The sequence below is a fragment of the Strix uralensis genome, chromosome 23 (assembly GCF_047716275.1).
Source record: "Strix uralensis isolate ZFMK-TIS-50842 chromosome 23, bStrUra1, whole genome shotgun sequence".
NCBI classification, from domain to species: Eukaryota; Metazoa; Chordata; class Aves; order Strigiformes; family Strigidae; genus Strix; species Strix uralensis.
This window is the reverse complement of record NC_133994.1, coordinates 2,657,444-2,672,746: the sequence shown is the minus strand read 5'-3', so window position 1 is coordinate 2,672,746 and position 15,303 is coordinate 2,657,444. Positions and strand designations below refer to the sequence as shown.

The 15,303-nt window shown below is 41.8% G+C and overlaps 1 protein-coding gene and 1 long non-coding RNA gene across 4 annotated transcripts; one reads left to right on the top strand and one right to left on the bottom strand.

The window, feature by feature from the left end:
* The first annotated feature begins 38 nt into the window (after positions 1-38).
* Positions 39-13,760, top strand: LOC141954037 (uncharacterized). 2 transcript variants are annotated; one of them, XM_074893113.1, is made up of 9 exons: positions 39-139; positions 366-438; positions 1,391-1,544; positions 4,496-4,641; positions 6,093-6,269; positions 7,051-7,164; positions 10,215-10,301; positions 12,309-12,456; positions 12,921-13,760. In XM_074893113.1, exons 1-9 carry the CDS (start codon positions 120-122, stop codon positions 12,950-12,952), a joined length of 951 nt encoding a protein of 316 aa, XP_074749214.1. In that variant the 5' UTR covers positions 39-119; the 3' UTR covers positions 12,953-13,760. The 2 variants fall into 2 exon arrangements, with proteins under 2 accessions (XP_074749214.1, XP_074749215.1); XM_074893114.1 differs by lacking the exon at positions 6,093-6,269.
* Positions 6,812-12,299, bottom strand: LOC141954038 (uncharacterized). Of its 2 annotated transcripts, XR_012632070.1 has the most exons (4): positions 10,320-12,299; positions 9,604-10,050; positions 8,849-8,947; positions 6,812-6,920 (listed from the first exon to the last, which is right to left on the bottom strand). It is a non-coding gene; the product is annotated as an uncharacterized LOC141954038 (long non-coding RNA). The 2 variants fall into 2 exon arrangements; XR_012632071.1 differs by lacking the exon at positions 10,320-12,299 and having other exon boundaries at positions 9,604-10,200.
* Positions 13,761-15,303: the final 1,543 nt, after the last annotated feature.

Here is a 15,303-nt window from a genome sequence, read left to right as displayed (position 1 = left end):
TGTGGCGGCGTTTCCCGCCCGCGCCGGGGAAGTGACGTGCGGCGCCGGCCCGTCCCGGAAGCGCGGGCGCTGCAGCCATGTAGGTCCCGTTACCGGAGGGGGACGGCGCCGGAGCGGCCATGGAGGGCGCTGAGGACAGGTAGCGGCGGGAACGCGCCATCAGGGAGGGGGGGAGACCGGGCGGAACCAAGCGCTGGGCAGGGGCGGCTCTCCCCGCTCCCCCGCCTCGGGACCCGCGGGGGGGGTGTGGGGAGGGGCCTGGGCCTCCCCCCCGGCTTGGTTCGGCCCATGGGGCGGGCAGGGAGGCGTCACTGCCGGGCGCGCGGGGCCTCGGGGTGATGGTTCCCCCCTTCTCTCCCCTGCAGCGGCGCCGCAGCCCCCCCGCTGCCCACCCTCACCCCCCGGCACCGGCGGCTCATCCCCACGCCCTGCGGCCCCGTGAGTACACCCGCCCCCCGGCCCAGCTCCTCCGGGAAGGGCCTTTTGCTTGTCCCGGTACCGGCCGCGTTCTCCCGCTGCGGCCCCCCGAGGAGAAGGGGGGGGCGCGGGGCCGGAGGGGATTTGGGCCCGAGCCGCCCCTTCGCGACCGTGTCCTCACCTCGCGGTGCCCCAGCGCTGCCCGGGGAGCGCTCCCCTGGCTCAGAGCCTGGTTTTGCTTAAATAAAACTGCGCTTTCAAATAACGAATCTGTAGCTCATCACAAGCTCCTGCATGTAAGGAAATGACGAGAAATGTTCCCAATATCTATAAAAATATGTATAATGTGGTGGAGCAGCTGCGCCCTAGCTCAGCCCGACCAACAGGTGACTCCCCAGTTCCACATCTCTCCTGAGGAAGATTTTTTTTTCTTTACTACCAACATCACAGGAAAGTGAAGTGATTTTTTTGCTAGCGTGGTGCAGTTTATACGTCTCCATGATTTAAACTGCCTGGGAGGAACGGAGAAAAACCTCTCCCAGATCCTCTGCACATTGCTCAGAAGAGTGAACCTTTCTTTACTTTTTCTAAAACTAAAAGTCTTGATAAGGGGCACTGGGAAAAAGTTACTTGCTGAAGGTGGCAATGTTTTGATAGGCATAGAGGTGGGCGTTGGCAAGCTGAGTTTCAGGAGATGAAATTATAAAACCCTGGCCCCTGAGGCACTAAGTAGAAGGCAGTCTGCAGGTATAAACCAGAAAAATCTAGGCTGAGATTAATTATGAAATAAAGTTAAGCCTTCTCCCTTCCTCAGTAATTTTGGAGGATCAGTTCAACTGTAGAGAGTTTCTCTTCCTTTTTCCAAGGAAAACCCTGCACTTGAGTCATTTAACTGACTTGCTTTAATGCGTTCCTTAGGAATAGCAACTAGTTTATACTGCATTACGTGTTTAAAAATTTTTTTCCTTTACAGATAAAGCCTTGTTCAGAGCTATCATTTCCTGTGAAGATCTACTTCTGTGTCACTGTTCTGTCTCTGCTAAGTGTAATAGGGCTAACCATAGAGACACTCGTTCGACAAACTGAGGAAGATTTCACCATTTCTCTTATTCAGTTAGTAGGAGTTGGTAAGAAACATATTGTTTGCATTTTAAAACAAATACATTTTTTTCCCAAGGTAGTAAGTAAGCAGCAACTGAAGCTTCTTATTTCACTCCCTTAGGCCTGATATATTACACATAGAATCTTCTGCTAGTTTAGCAGTAACAAGCTAGATGGCTTTTGCCACTGTTGCTTTTCCCAGTAGTATTTTAGGGAAAGGATCAGTAATAGATATGGTGTCATCCAAAATATCTTCATCTGTGAATAGTGTGGAAAAAATACTCAGGTTTTTGGAAGTTCTGCTATAATTTGCTTTCTTACTAGCATTCCCTTAGGCAGATGTAGCAATGATTTTGCTTTCAGACAGCTGTCACTTTCTGTAAGATATACTGAATGTTCAGCTATGCCAGAAAGGGCTTACCATTTCCCAGTTTAATGTCTGTGTCGTAATAGTCGGGGAATTCAGAGGTGTCCACACTCCAAGGCTTGTCACAGAACATCTCCTGACACGAGCCACGCTTATACCCGAGTTGTAGTTGGTTTCAAGGCACCTTCTTACATTGCAAGAAACCAAACGTACACACAGTTTGATCTGAAACAAGCAAACGTTAAGTCATCTCTCTGTGTTAAGTTTCTGCAAGGATGTTGCTTTACCTGAAGTACGTTAATAAAAGACAATAAGCACCTCATTTTTTTTTTTAAAGCTCTCCTTTTTTTTTTGTCTAATAATTTTTGTTCTACAGGAAGCAAAATCCAAATTTTCTTGGATATTTCCAATTAGAGCTTCAGTAGAAACTTAGGGTCATATTGCCGGGTCGATAGAAATGAAACTTAACATGAAAATAAATAAAACTAAGTGTTTTAGGAAGTCCTCTTCAGTGGCTTTAGCAGGTCTTGGCTGTTGGCTCGCTGGCCAAAACAGCGTAGAAAAGAATAGAATCTCTGTGGGCGTAACACCTTGTGTACGAGAAGGATGTGCTAATCATAAGCAGTCACTGCTTTCCAGCTTTCACCCAGAGGGAACAAAGACAATAGATTTGTTCCAGATTCTATAATTAGACACATACAAACAATACCTTTAGTCCAAAACTCTGGTTTGATTAGCAGCTTTTCACACAGGACTCAGCATACCCACAAAAATTGCAATGTTAGAACAGGCCATTGGCGCCTCCAATCTGTCACACTGTTTTTGTTAGCAACCACTGTTTTGTGCTTCAGAGAAAAATGAAGAACCTTCATAATAAACCAAATGAATCACATGGTGTTATAAAACAAGGAAGTTGAAAGCATGCTTGCTAATCTATTTTTCCCCCTCCTACCTTCTGTTGATACTAATTAGTATTCTGTGCTGCAACACACACACACATGGGAAGAAGTGCACGCCTCTCACAAACCTCTGGTTTAAATCAGAAAAAACCCCCAGTGTATTTTTAACACATTACTTCAGATTTCAACGTTTTAATGTAAACAAAAGTTGTTGTTTCAACATATTAGTCAGTAAAGAGAACATCATTCACGGAACATGTTAAAACTATGATTGGCTTACCTTGAGATTTAAAGATGTGTAAGCTAACCTCCATAAACATGCCAAAACGATGGTTTTTATAGGGTAGACAAAGACTGACAGAACTGATAATAGTCCTTTAAAGAAAAACAGGTGCCCTGGCTGTAACAATCTCTTGGATTTACCACTAGAGATATTTACTTTAAAGAGGGTTTGGGATTTAATTTGTTGAAAAATGTTCACTTACCAAAACCAAGAGGATGTCCTTTATTTCAGAAATGCACATATGCTATCGCTGCATAAATCTTAATGCTCAGGAAAAAAGTTTGTTTTCAAATTATTTGTACAGACTTCTGATTTAGCAGCTGTATTTGCAAAAGAAGGAAATACTGTCTTAAATCTTTCAGGTCTTCCTGAGTTCATAAGCATGCCAAAAAAGTCCCATGATTCACTTTGTAATTTGCCAATCATTGTCAATTTTCTCAATCACTGCTAATAAAAGTGAAAAAGGAAGTTCATTCACTAGGTTTGTTTAGAGAGACCGAAGTTATTGCATCACTTGGAAAACTTCTATGACACTTTGTCCACATGCCCCAGCTTAGCAAAACTAGATGATTTGATTGCAGCATCCAGGAAGTAGCCCTCTGGAAAAAGAAATCTATTGTTACTTGGTCCATGGTAAGAATTAACTAGTGTTTGCAGGAGCATCCTATATAAGAACAAAGCATTGATTCCCATTTTTATGAAGGGAGAACTTTTTCCTTATTTCAGCTTTGTCAAACCAGTGTAGAGTTCAACAGTGACTGCTAACTGTGGTGTTAAGAGTGGTGGGTTTTGATGTATTTTATAAAAACATAAATCAGAACTTTCCTGAACCAGTTCTTTTCTGGGCTATAGTTTGCAGGGTGGGGTGTTTCAAAATTTCCACAACAAAAATAAACTGTTAGGAATCCAGTCTTAAGTTCCGTCCAACACACAAGCCATTTGTAGTGGTCAGAACCACAAAACAATACTGTGGAAGTATGTGGTTGAGTAGTAAATTGCTTGTTAGTCACTTTAGTTACTCTCACTGGGAAGATAATGTGATTTCAGTTCTTTAATAAAAATGGTGTTGCTTCATTTAATTCAAATACACTGTTCAACATAATGTTCAATATAGTATTAGCAGGATAACATACCACAGCTGCCAGTTAATTTGGGTAGCTGATATGTTGCCATTTTCAAAGTGTTACTTCACAAGTAATTTTAAAAGCTAACAAATTATTTCGTTTCTTGTATGCTAAACACAGGGGAGAGTACTAATTTTAAGTATCTGATTGAGGCTCCCTGGTAAGAACAAAGATACGCTCTTGACTGAGGAGCATACGTTACATGGTCTTGACTTCCATTTTGTCAGCTGGACCAAGCAGAGTGAAAAGCTGCACCATGTGCAGCCTGTTCACCCGGTAACTGACCTTTCCTTCTCCTTCCCAGTGTTCTGTGTATACTATGTGAGTAGAGGAATCCTGCAGGAGAATCGCCAGGAGCTCATCGTCTTTGTTCTTTCCATCTTGCTAGTGATGTTCCGTTCCATTGTCAACTTCACAGTTCTCTCTGCTGAGCAAAAGCCAAAACTCCTGGTTAGTCTCCTGGTTTTAATTAACTTTCTTTTCCCCACATCTTGGATTTGAAAATGTTAGAAATGCGAGGCATCTGTGATAAGGGCACTGATAACAGAGAAAAATCAGGCTGAATTATTCCTACCACTGAGTAACAAAATGTGCACCTCCACAATTGCAAATCTGTTTCTCTGAGCTATTCTATGGTTTCTTTATGTATTTTTATGTATCTTTCAGTATCTGAAAATAACATAAATATCAAAGAATTTACTCACACAGGATTACTGCAGAAGATATCCCTCACTTCACCTACTCTGCTTCAGATTTCTGTCTATAAAATGACTGGCCTAAGGTCACATAAATCTAACTGGAATCTCCATTAGCCCCACTGCTCCATAAGTGCAGCCATGTGTTTTTATGAGTTACTGTAACCTGCTGCAAGGAAACAAAAAGATAGTGTGCTAGGGAAAGTACTGCCATTCCAGATTATCTTGTTTGCATTTCGTAAGAAAATTAATACGAGGATTGTATTCTATGTGTTACTAAGATTTGTAGTTAAACTTCCACTTGCCGTGCTTCTCAGACCTTCTCTTTTGCAGTTGCACATTTATCACTAATGTGAGAAGGTGCTTCCTTGCTGTGAAGCCATCCAAAAATTATTCTTTGATAGAAGAGACAGCAACCAAGCTAGGAAGATGCAGCAAAGCAAAATTTTGCCTATTCAATTTACATATCGATTGTACATTTAGTTAAACATACTTATCTACAGCAAACCGGGTTGTTAGGGTCAGTAAAGAACAGGCATCAAAGAGATGCAAATTACTTGAAGGTATGCATCCCAGTCATCAGTTTATATATTAAACAAGAACCTCAAAGTAAAGCCTGGTGTAGAAGATGTACTATTAAGGATTTTTTTTTTTACTACTGTAAAAGTAACTTGGATTGCTGTAACTCCTGCTTCCTTAGCAAAATTTCTGAGCCAGAATAAGGCACACTAATAGAAGTATTCTCATATCAATGTTAATTATGAAAGATGTTTTGCCACTCCAGCCATCTTTAAAGCAGCAGACATTTAGTGTGAATGCCAGCAAAGTTGTGGGTACAACCCTGACAGAACCAGTGTTTTCTGAAGTTTAGTAAGTAGAGCATTCAGAATAACACACTGTCCCCATCGAAATCGGTGGGGAAGGTTCTCAGCAGTTGGTTTACGCCATACAGGAAGCTTAGAGCCAGTCTCTATTACAGAATGCTCTTTCTTCAAACTGTAGGATAAAACCTCCAACCAAACCTTGCTAAAAGTCGTCATGACATTACAGGGAGTACGAAGGTTATGTTTCTCTTAAAATGCTATTAATAGGCTGCCTGAGTCTCCTTACTCCTTTCTTCTTTTATTTACAGTTAAAAGACTCAAGGTTAAAGACTGTCCCTGTTTTGACAGGGCCAGTCACATCCTTATTTCTCTTTCCCATCAGGCCCGCTTCATTCTGATCCTCTTAGTTGGCTCCTTTGACGTGATCTGTGCCATCATCCTCATTCAGAGTCAAAGCATGATGGCCTTTCGAGTGGGTGGTGCTCTAGAAAGCCTGCAGTCACAATACTTCATGCTGAACCTCTGTTTTTCCATGTTGACCTTTGATCTTCAGGCACAGGTAGAGAAATCTCTCCCCCTGGGTTCCCTTTTTTCTCTCCTATTGAGAATATTTTAGATTAGCTGAGCTGAACTATAAACTTCCTAGAGCAGTCCTGCCTGTATCTTACCTTTTAGGTAAGATTAGCTTAATAATGCTCATCTCTCCAGGTGTTTGCTACAGGGAAGCTTAGTTAAAATCCATAAAAATGAATCAACATGTGTTTTTTCATTGTTGTGTCCAAAAGGAGAACTGAAACTTATTTGTGGGAAGTTTGTCCATAGAAACAATTGCATCCAGAAGCTCCAGCCCAACACATCCCCCTAAAAGGAGCAAGGTTATCTCTGCCTGCAGTCTCTCTCTCTCCAGCCATCCCAGCCCCTCCTACATTTGAGAAGACGATACTGGGATGGGAGAGGAGAGCCTGACCTAGCAGGGCAATTGGGGGGGAGGCAGCAACCTGAAGTTACAGATCAGTGAAGTGAACCCAAGATCCATTTAGAAAGAGTTTGTACTTCTGTACACTACCCCTCATTCTTACTTTACTGCTGTCTTACCTTACACTTTATCTGGAGCACATCTTACTGCCTTTGCTGTTCTTTGTTATTGCTAACATGGCATACAGGGAAATACGTCTGTCCTTGTGCCCCATTTCGTACCGTCTGTCAGATTCTGAGGAAAAAAATTAGCCTTTAGACCTGGGCCCAACTTACTGTTGGTGGGAGTTTGTGTCAGTATTTTTTGGTGGGCTGTATGTTCTCAAGCTAATAATTTTACCAAATTTTTGCCTCTTCTTTTTCAGCTCTGCTTGTGTATTCTGCTGATAAGCCTGCATGACATCACCCTTCTACATAACATCATCTCAGCAACAGGGGTTCTTTGGGCCTGCCTGAAGGTGACCATTAGCATCATCGCAGTAAGTGTTAAGCTAACAGTGGCAGTAGCAAGGATAGTCAACTCCTGAGACTACAAGTTCTCACCCTGAACAATTAGCACAGGCTGGGAAGTCACAGCCATCCCATCCTACGTAATACCACTAAGTGGAAGGGAGCCAGAATGGATCCCGGCAGAAAACAAGAGCACCAACAATAATGAAGTCAGGTTTCTTATAAACCTGTGTGTCTCAACTGAGCATGCAGGATGAAACAATGTCACACCATCAGTTGTTCATTTCTGAGGGACAATGGTTTATTCTCAGTCCCTGATCACCTACTTGAAGGAAACCTATAGGATTACAGTATCTTCAATATTTCTACCTCTCTGAGGAGGTTAGGTGAAACTGGCAACAGTCCTCCAAATTATTATGAAAATGGATATACAGATACAGTGAGACTGCACAGGCCTTATATCCTTAGGAAACCAAAAAGATGAGTGGTGCTTTATGGGGGCAGCTTCTTTAAAGGTGAGTGACAGTTTTCAGGTTAACATAAGGAGGTGTGAACTTGAAATGTAGTTTTTCATGTCAGTCAGGCTGAACTTCCTCTGAAATCTTGAGAGCTCTGTTCCAAGAATGATTGCAGAATCAGGGCCAAAGTGCATAGCGTATGTGTCTTATTACCAGGAAGGAGTTCAGGGGGTTTGGGGTTTGTTGGCTGTGTAGGCTCCTTGAGTGTTTGCTTTAGCCATTCAGATAAATTCCTGACCGCTGAAATACACCTTTTCAAGTGCTTTGATTGTTTTCCTTGCTAAAAAATGGAACTAGCACCAAGCACCGTGCTTTTAAAATACTTCAGTAACTTTAGGTGAAGAGTTGCACAGAATCACCTTTCTCCTGGACTTTGGGGTGCCGTGGCCACTGACAGCTATCCAGCAGGGAAAAATGGAGACAGGGCTAACTGTGAGTGTGACACTTAGGAATGCAGATACAGATATTAAATAGCTTGCTTTCCTCCAGGGAGCTCCTTATATACCTCTGTGAGGCACTGGATCTTTGCTTGCAGTTAAATTGTATCAGGTGTGCAAAGAAGGGAGTAATCAGAACCCTGTTTGTTTTCCTGATAGGATTGAAAGTGTAAACTTTTCAGCTCCTTTTCCCCCATCATCAGAAACAAAGTTGATCCGACCAGTTGCCATTCACAGATTTAGTTCTTTGCTTCCCCATGATTTACCTTTAGGCATTAAAAGAGACACTGTTTCTTTTAAGAAAAGAAAGGTGCCTCAGTTAGATCGTCTCATGTCTTAACATTCATGATACTCCTTATGCTTTCATCAATACCAAATGTGTTTCTTAATAGTTCAACTAGTAATAATAAATGCCCTAGGGATAGGTACATATTCTTGCCCTTCGCTCACAACTATGTTAGTACTACTTGAAAGCTACTTTTTACCCCATCAAGGGTAAAACATTACTGAGTCCTCTGCTGGAAGAAGTTAACAGCTTCTTGCCTGACTAAGAAATAGGAAATGTAAAATTAATGAAAAAGATTTAGTACTGTATTTCAGTAAGTGGCAGCACTGCAGGGCAGCAGCAACTTTGAAATGGTGGATACATTTCCTGAGAGTCTAGTAGCTTTGCATCCAAGGTAAAAACGATTCTGTCTCAGGCTAGAGCATGTAGGCAGTTTGACAGAGGGGTGCCAATAGGAACTCTTTTTCCTTACCCTGTTCAGACAAGTTTTTCAATCAGCTTCTTGCAGATGATGCAGCAGTAGAGAAACGTGTATCACTGTCTTGTCTGGTGCTCTCAGAAACTGCACCTGCTATGAGGTTGTTATGTAAGAAAAGTATGGAGACATACATAATCCACCAGAAAGTATAAGCATAAGAGAAGGGAAAACTTGGAAACGCCTCATACACAGTCCTTTCTGGTAACCACAGTGCCTGAAAGCACAGCTAAACCTCATGCTCCCTTACTTCTGGGCTGATGCATGTGCCATTTCACAAAGGGATTATTCGTTATTTTTCTTCTATTTGTATACATGCTCTCCCATTGACTTCAGTGGATTTATTTTTCCTATCTCCATTACTTATTTTCTCTCTTTTCTCCCTTTCATTACTAATTCTCTCTTTCCCCCTCCTCTTGTTTCTCAGCCTTTGTTTTCTTTTCCCTTTTGGTCTTATCCTAAGAGGAGCCCTATGCACTACCACAGAAAACAGAGACAAGAGTAGAGGTGGCAGAGAGGAGACAAACTCCCTTAGGGGAGGGACAGTTCCCTTAAGACTTTTGTAGAGGTTCATATATTGACCATTGCAGAAGAATCAGTATTGGTTTTGGGGGGAATCTGTGGTTAATCAGATGCATCTAATCTTATCATAGGATTGGTGCAATCACTGCTTTCATTCCCAGTGACTCAGCTGTTTTTCTTTAGTTTGTTCAGACCTGCCCTTCCAGTTGAGGACTGCTGAAAGTTGCTACCTGCTGGGAAGCAGTCCATCCATCCTTTCTTCTTTCCCAAGTCCCAAGGTTAATTGTGAAACAAAGTTCTTCTGACAGTTCAATCCTCTTGCTTCTCCCACATTTTAGTTCTCAGTGATTTTACTTCTCTGTAGTAGAAACAAAGGCAGGGAAAAATGTCACAGAGTGCTTTCAGTCTGTTAGCTATGAAAACATTAATTTGTTAGAGAAAAATCTGAGCGTACCCAAAGAAAAAGTACATCAGCTTAGCTACAACTCCGAAGAGTCAGCTGCTTCTCCATTTAAGCTAGCTGGGAGTTGTAGTGTATTGAAAGGCAGAGCTCAAGAGGATGCAGAGATGGCTCAGATCACACATAACTGTCAAGATGGGCTCATGAAAGAACCTGTTCTGATTTCTGATCATCACTCCTGGCCCAGTTCCGTGAAAAACAGAGACCTTATTTCCTGCTAAAAAAATGTAGGTAGAGAAGGCAGGTGGAGAGCAAAGTTAGAACTGAGAACTCAGCTAGACCAACACTTGAAATGCTATTGAAAAATCAACGATATATAGCCTTTATAGAGTATATAGCACGAGTTACAAAGCTGTATATATATCTTATCTTGTTTTACAGATTTTAAAAGAACTGAAACCTCTAGTGTGGATTTTTCTGAGTCAGAATGTACCTGAAGTCGTTTATCTCATCTACCTGCTTTACACGGTAATTCATCCAACTTACTTGCTTGATACTGGGGAGCAGGGCTGGAGGCCTCCTCTTCATTCCTGGATCCTTGGGCCCAAAACATGGTGCCTCATTCCTGAGCAACCCCTTTGTTGCAGCTCCCATTAGAATCAGCGAGAGCAGCAGGCACACCCCACCTCTTCAGGATCAACTTTTCAAGACAGGAACCATGTCAAAGTGCTCTTGAACTGATTAGTTAGGGGAAGAGGCCCTGGAAGTCTCTGCAACTGGCAAATTGTCCAGAATGATTAGGGAAAGATGCAACAAAATCTTCCCGTATAAAATACAAATGCCTCCCCCTCCTTCACAAGAAGTCTGAAGTGGTTCCAGAGCATTTGACTATCTGCAGGCCCTCAAGTCATTGTATTTTAAAGGATTTCTTAGGCAGCACCCCCACTTGTCGATCCTGATGTAGCCAAAACAAGAGATAGTGCAAACCCAACAAACTCCAGCGTCAGGCATTTTTTTGGCACTATAATGGCAATAAAGCACTTATCACTGGGGCGCTCCAGCACCTCCCACAACACGTGTGAAAGGAGGTGAGGAAGAAGAAGGGCAAGGGCAGAGCAGATAGTCCATTACGGGAAGGGCTCAAACGCTGATAGCAGCCAGCGTTTCTCATACTTCACAGAAATAGTCTCCAGATACTGATAAAAGTCCAGTGGCTGCAGTCATCCTTGGGGTTCTGGTTATTAAAGTGTGCAGTCAGATCAGGCTCTTCCAATTATTCACAGGCCTCTTTGATCTGGCAAAGCAGAGAAGGACCACACACTGCCTTTGGTGGCTATGCCTTCCTTGTATTGCAGTTAGGAAGAAAAGTACAAGTGGTGGCTTCCGACATAAGACTAACAGAACAACTTCAAAATAGCCAGGTCTCCTTCTGGTTTTGCCCAATAACAATCAACACGCAAGAGTGACCAGCAAACGAGGGCACAGACATGCAGTGCAATACTCCTCTGTGCCAGAGAGATCTGTAATAGCTGTAACTTCTCCAAACCAATCCTTTTTAGCATCTTTTATCTGACAGGCAAAAAAAAAAAAAAAAAAAGGAAGTAAACCACGCTTACCATTAATTACTGCAGCTCTGAAAAAACTGCTGGATTGACTATATAGCAGCTGCTAAACAATCCTCTGCAGCATAAACAGGCAAACTGATAGAACTTAACAGACAAACTAACTGCACCAAAATTGGCCAGGCCATCTGTAACCTGCCTTGATTTGGGATACACAGCACTGGGTTTGTTAACAAATCAAAGCAGTCAGAATTGTGCTTTTGACATCTTGCCCTGATACTCACTAGGCCTGCTGGGGCTGCGACTCCAGCCTGCAGGAAGGGGAAGAGAGCACTGCTAGATCTCACTGTCTTTCCTTCAGTACTGGATTTTTGCAGAGGTCTCATCTTAGTATTAACTTGCCTGATCATACTTGGTTCATGGGAGCTGCGATCATTCTTCAATGCAGTAGATAAGTGCAGGATATAAATATTGCTTTTAATTAAAAGTTGCCATTTCCTCTGTGTCAGACCCCTCAAAAAAGCACAGGTTAGGCAATTAGTAATGTCATAAGCACACTAATCAGGCTAGCCATGGGTGAAACTGGGATTGTGAAGCCAGCCCCCAGACATGCATGACAATACCAGTGCAATAACAGCCAGGGAACAGAATTCATTCTGAAGGAAACAGATGCAAGATGAAGTCTGGTTTCCTTATCTCCAGCTTAATTGTTTTTAGAATCTGAGCACAATACCGGTTTCATAGGACTTCAATGATGCAGAGAGCAGAAGGTATAACGCATTTAGTGACAGTCAGCGTGCAGCCAGGGAATCATGTAATCAGGAAAGTAAGACAGTTTAGAAGTGACCAGTTTCCCCCACCCCAGTTACTATCTAGTGACTTCTTTCAGAAATTTAGTGGTTGATTGCATTTTACAGCTTCAGGGTTTTGTGGCACGAGGTGTTGATTGTTGTATGTCTCCATTCTCCTGCAGGTGATAAAGGAGTGGGGCAAAGGGAATTCTTACACCCTGGAAGCTGCTTTCATTACTGGCTCTTGCATTTCTGTTACAATAAAATCTGTGTTGTTTTGGTCACTGATTCATGTCTACCGCAGCTTTGGGCAGGGGCTGAGAGAAAGAAGTAAGTACTTAAAAAGGTTAACTATGAAAGTTGTAGCCTATTGTATCACAGTCACAATTAAACAGAGAGCTTGCTAGGCCAGGAAAACAGTTTGGGGTAGTCACAAGAAAAGGCAGATCCCTAATGGCATCAAGCACTACTGCAGCCTCAGAACTTACTGGCCAGACAAGTTCAGAAGCTTGGATGGAACACAGGTGATTTCTCCCCAGAGAAAACTGACATTAGTCAAAGTTGCTTCCAACCTATGCAAGATTTGCTGCTATCCAGAAAAACAGACCTGCGTGGAAAAATCTCTATATAAGATACGTGTAATTTTTCTTCTTTATCATGCCTTATAACAACTAAGAGAGACAGAATAAAAGGACTTAGAGAGCCACTAATCTTCAACTACCCAAATCTCCTTTTACATGAAGGACAAACGCTGCTAGGTGTGGGTGTTGACTGATCTTCCTTTCTTCCCACAGTGTTTTCTTCCTATGGAAGGATCGACTCCTGAGCATCGCCCTTGGGTTCTACCTGCAGCTCTTACAGAGTGGAATTGTAGCCGGGGAAGTTCTGATCAAGTACTTGCAGTCAGGATGCAAGATAATGGGGCAGTTTCACAGAGGTAGAGGAGGTTGCTCAGAATAATGTCTATACATTTCTTGGTTTGTGTTGGGCTAGGGAACTAGAGCAGGGCAGCCGGTCATTTAATTTGAAGAGCAAAGTGCACTTGGGAAATGAACAGTAAGCCTTTCAATTCAGTCAGTTTTGCTGACAGGACAATGCATCTTTCACTCCTTGTTTCCCTTATGTTGCTTTGTAACAGCAGGAGGTTCACAACATGCATGCAAGTAGAGAATGTTGTTATTATAAATGCTGTTTTGCTGGATATACACAAACATAATGAAAATAATTTGCACACCCATCTTATATAGGAGTGGATTGCCCTACCATCATTTCTCAACTCAGCTCTGCTGCTGAACAGAGGTCAAGGCCCAAAGCGGTTTTGATGACAGCTGTATTCCCTGATCTCTGCTCTGGCTATGTGATGGCTTAACCCCAACAGAATGGCTAGGGCTCTTGGTCCTCCTCAGACTTCTGAATATTTCAATTATTATTATTTTTTTTAAATCCCAGCCACACATGAAAACTACACAATGTGATCTCATGCCTTCCTACAGCGTATCTAACCCACGTGCCATTTCATACACCAGGGTGACTGTTAAAACAAACCTTTAATATTTTAATTTAAAAGTTTGGTATTTTATGGATTGGAATCTCTAACTACTGTCTGTCTATTTTTTAATAAAGTGTAAACACCATTTGCGCATGGATAATTATTTCTCCTATCAACAGCACGAGTTCAATGGGAAACCTGTTTACAAACTTGAGTATAGAAGAGGCTGGAACTGCAACTCACACGTGCTGTGAACATTGCCATCACAGTCCTCTTCAGATACATCTTTAACTTGCAGGTATCTGTACACTGCAAAAAGTAATTAAAATAGTTTATTGAAGCTTATTAGGGAAATTTACAAGGATGATCTGAAAACTTCCATAAAAAACTATTCTTCTCATCCTAGTCTTCTAAACCTGAAACAAATGTACTTTATAAATAGCACAATGGAGGCATGAAGAGGTTAAATGTCTATGGTCAGACTGCATACAGCTGACAATATCAAGAGAAAGCACGAGAGCACCAGCTGATGACTGTAACTTCATTCCACAAGTCAAAATGTGACTATGAATTGTTGCTGAAATGGAGGAACACAATTAAGCATATTCAATCCTTTTCTAAAACCAGCAAACATGCAGCAGGTGTTGCCTAGAGCAGGACCAGTAAGGAAAGACTTCGATCTTGCAGTAGGCATGTATGTGGGCAGAATTAGCTGAAGAAAGTAGGCTTGTGCTAAGCTTTTATCTTCATGGCAAGGGGATGGCAGAAACAATTGTATCATTAGAAGGAAGAAAGTTGTGATTATATTCAGTTATCTCCCCAAAAGCAGAAATGTATTGTTACACCTTGGAGCATTAACCTTTGTATTTTCACAGAAAAGTGTTCTTATTCCTGACTAAGGTTTTGTTAAATTCCTATGGAAATCTGCCTGTTCTTTTTCACAAAGTTTTGAAGTTAATACTTGTGTAGATAAGAGCTACTAGGCTGAATCTGTGAAAGTTTCCCAATACACAATCCTGTCTTAATCTGCAGACAGTATCTTTGGCCTACTCTAAATTGAAGCACTTAATTTTTTGCCCAGCCACTCAAATTCTGGGAGTAGATAATCACTAAACCAACTGGTTCAGACAACTACCTTCACATTTTCATTAAAGCAGGAGATTAATCCAGCTACATCCAAAATTTGGATAAATCCAAAGTTACTCATCACATTTTTTATTGTTATTCATCAATAGAAGAAACAATGGGAACAAATTACGTTATACCAAACAAACGGAAGCTACTGCTCTACATGTCATCAAGAACTTCCCCTGTCCAGAGCATTTAGCAAGTTTTACCCAGAATGATATGTAAAAGGAGATTTCACTTTTAGGTAATTTGCACAAATTCTTTAAATAACACCTGATAAATATGCAAACATTTCCCCTTTGCTCAATCTTCTTTTCCATGCTATATGAGCAGTCTCTCAAAAACAGTGTGTAGAGGAGCTCCTTTTTCATATGCATTTCTCCCCAACAGGGAGAAAAAGTCCAAACCACTCACACACTTCATTTTTGCATGGTTGTCTTCTACCCCTGTTCTTTGTTCAAGCCTTGGAGTTCAATTTTTCAGCATGCATTACGGAAAAAATGAATCATCTTGCTATTTTCCTATCACTACAAAGTATTGGTAGCTTTAATTGCATTTGT

Bases quoted from the DNA above. Each gene is read 5' to 3' on its own strand.
- LOC141954037 (XM_074893113.1), top strand. From the start codon at position 120: ATGGAGGGCGCTGAGGACAG. The intron at 1,545-4,495 runs GTAAGAAACATA...TCTCCTTCCCAG, and splicing joins TATTCAGTTAGTAGGAGTTG to TGTTCTGTGTATACTATGTG. The intron at 4,642-6,092 runs GTTAGTCTCCTG...CTTTCCCATCAG, and splicing joins AGCAAAAGCCAAAACTCCTG to GCCCGCTTCATTCTGATCCT.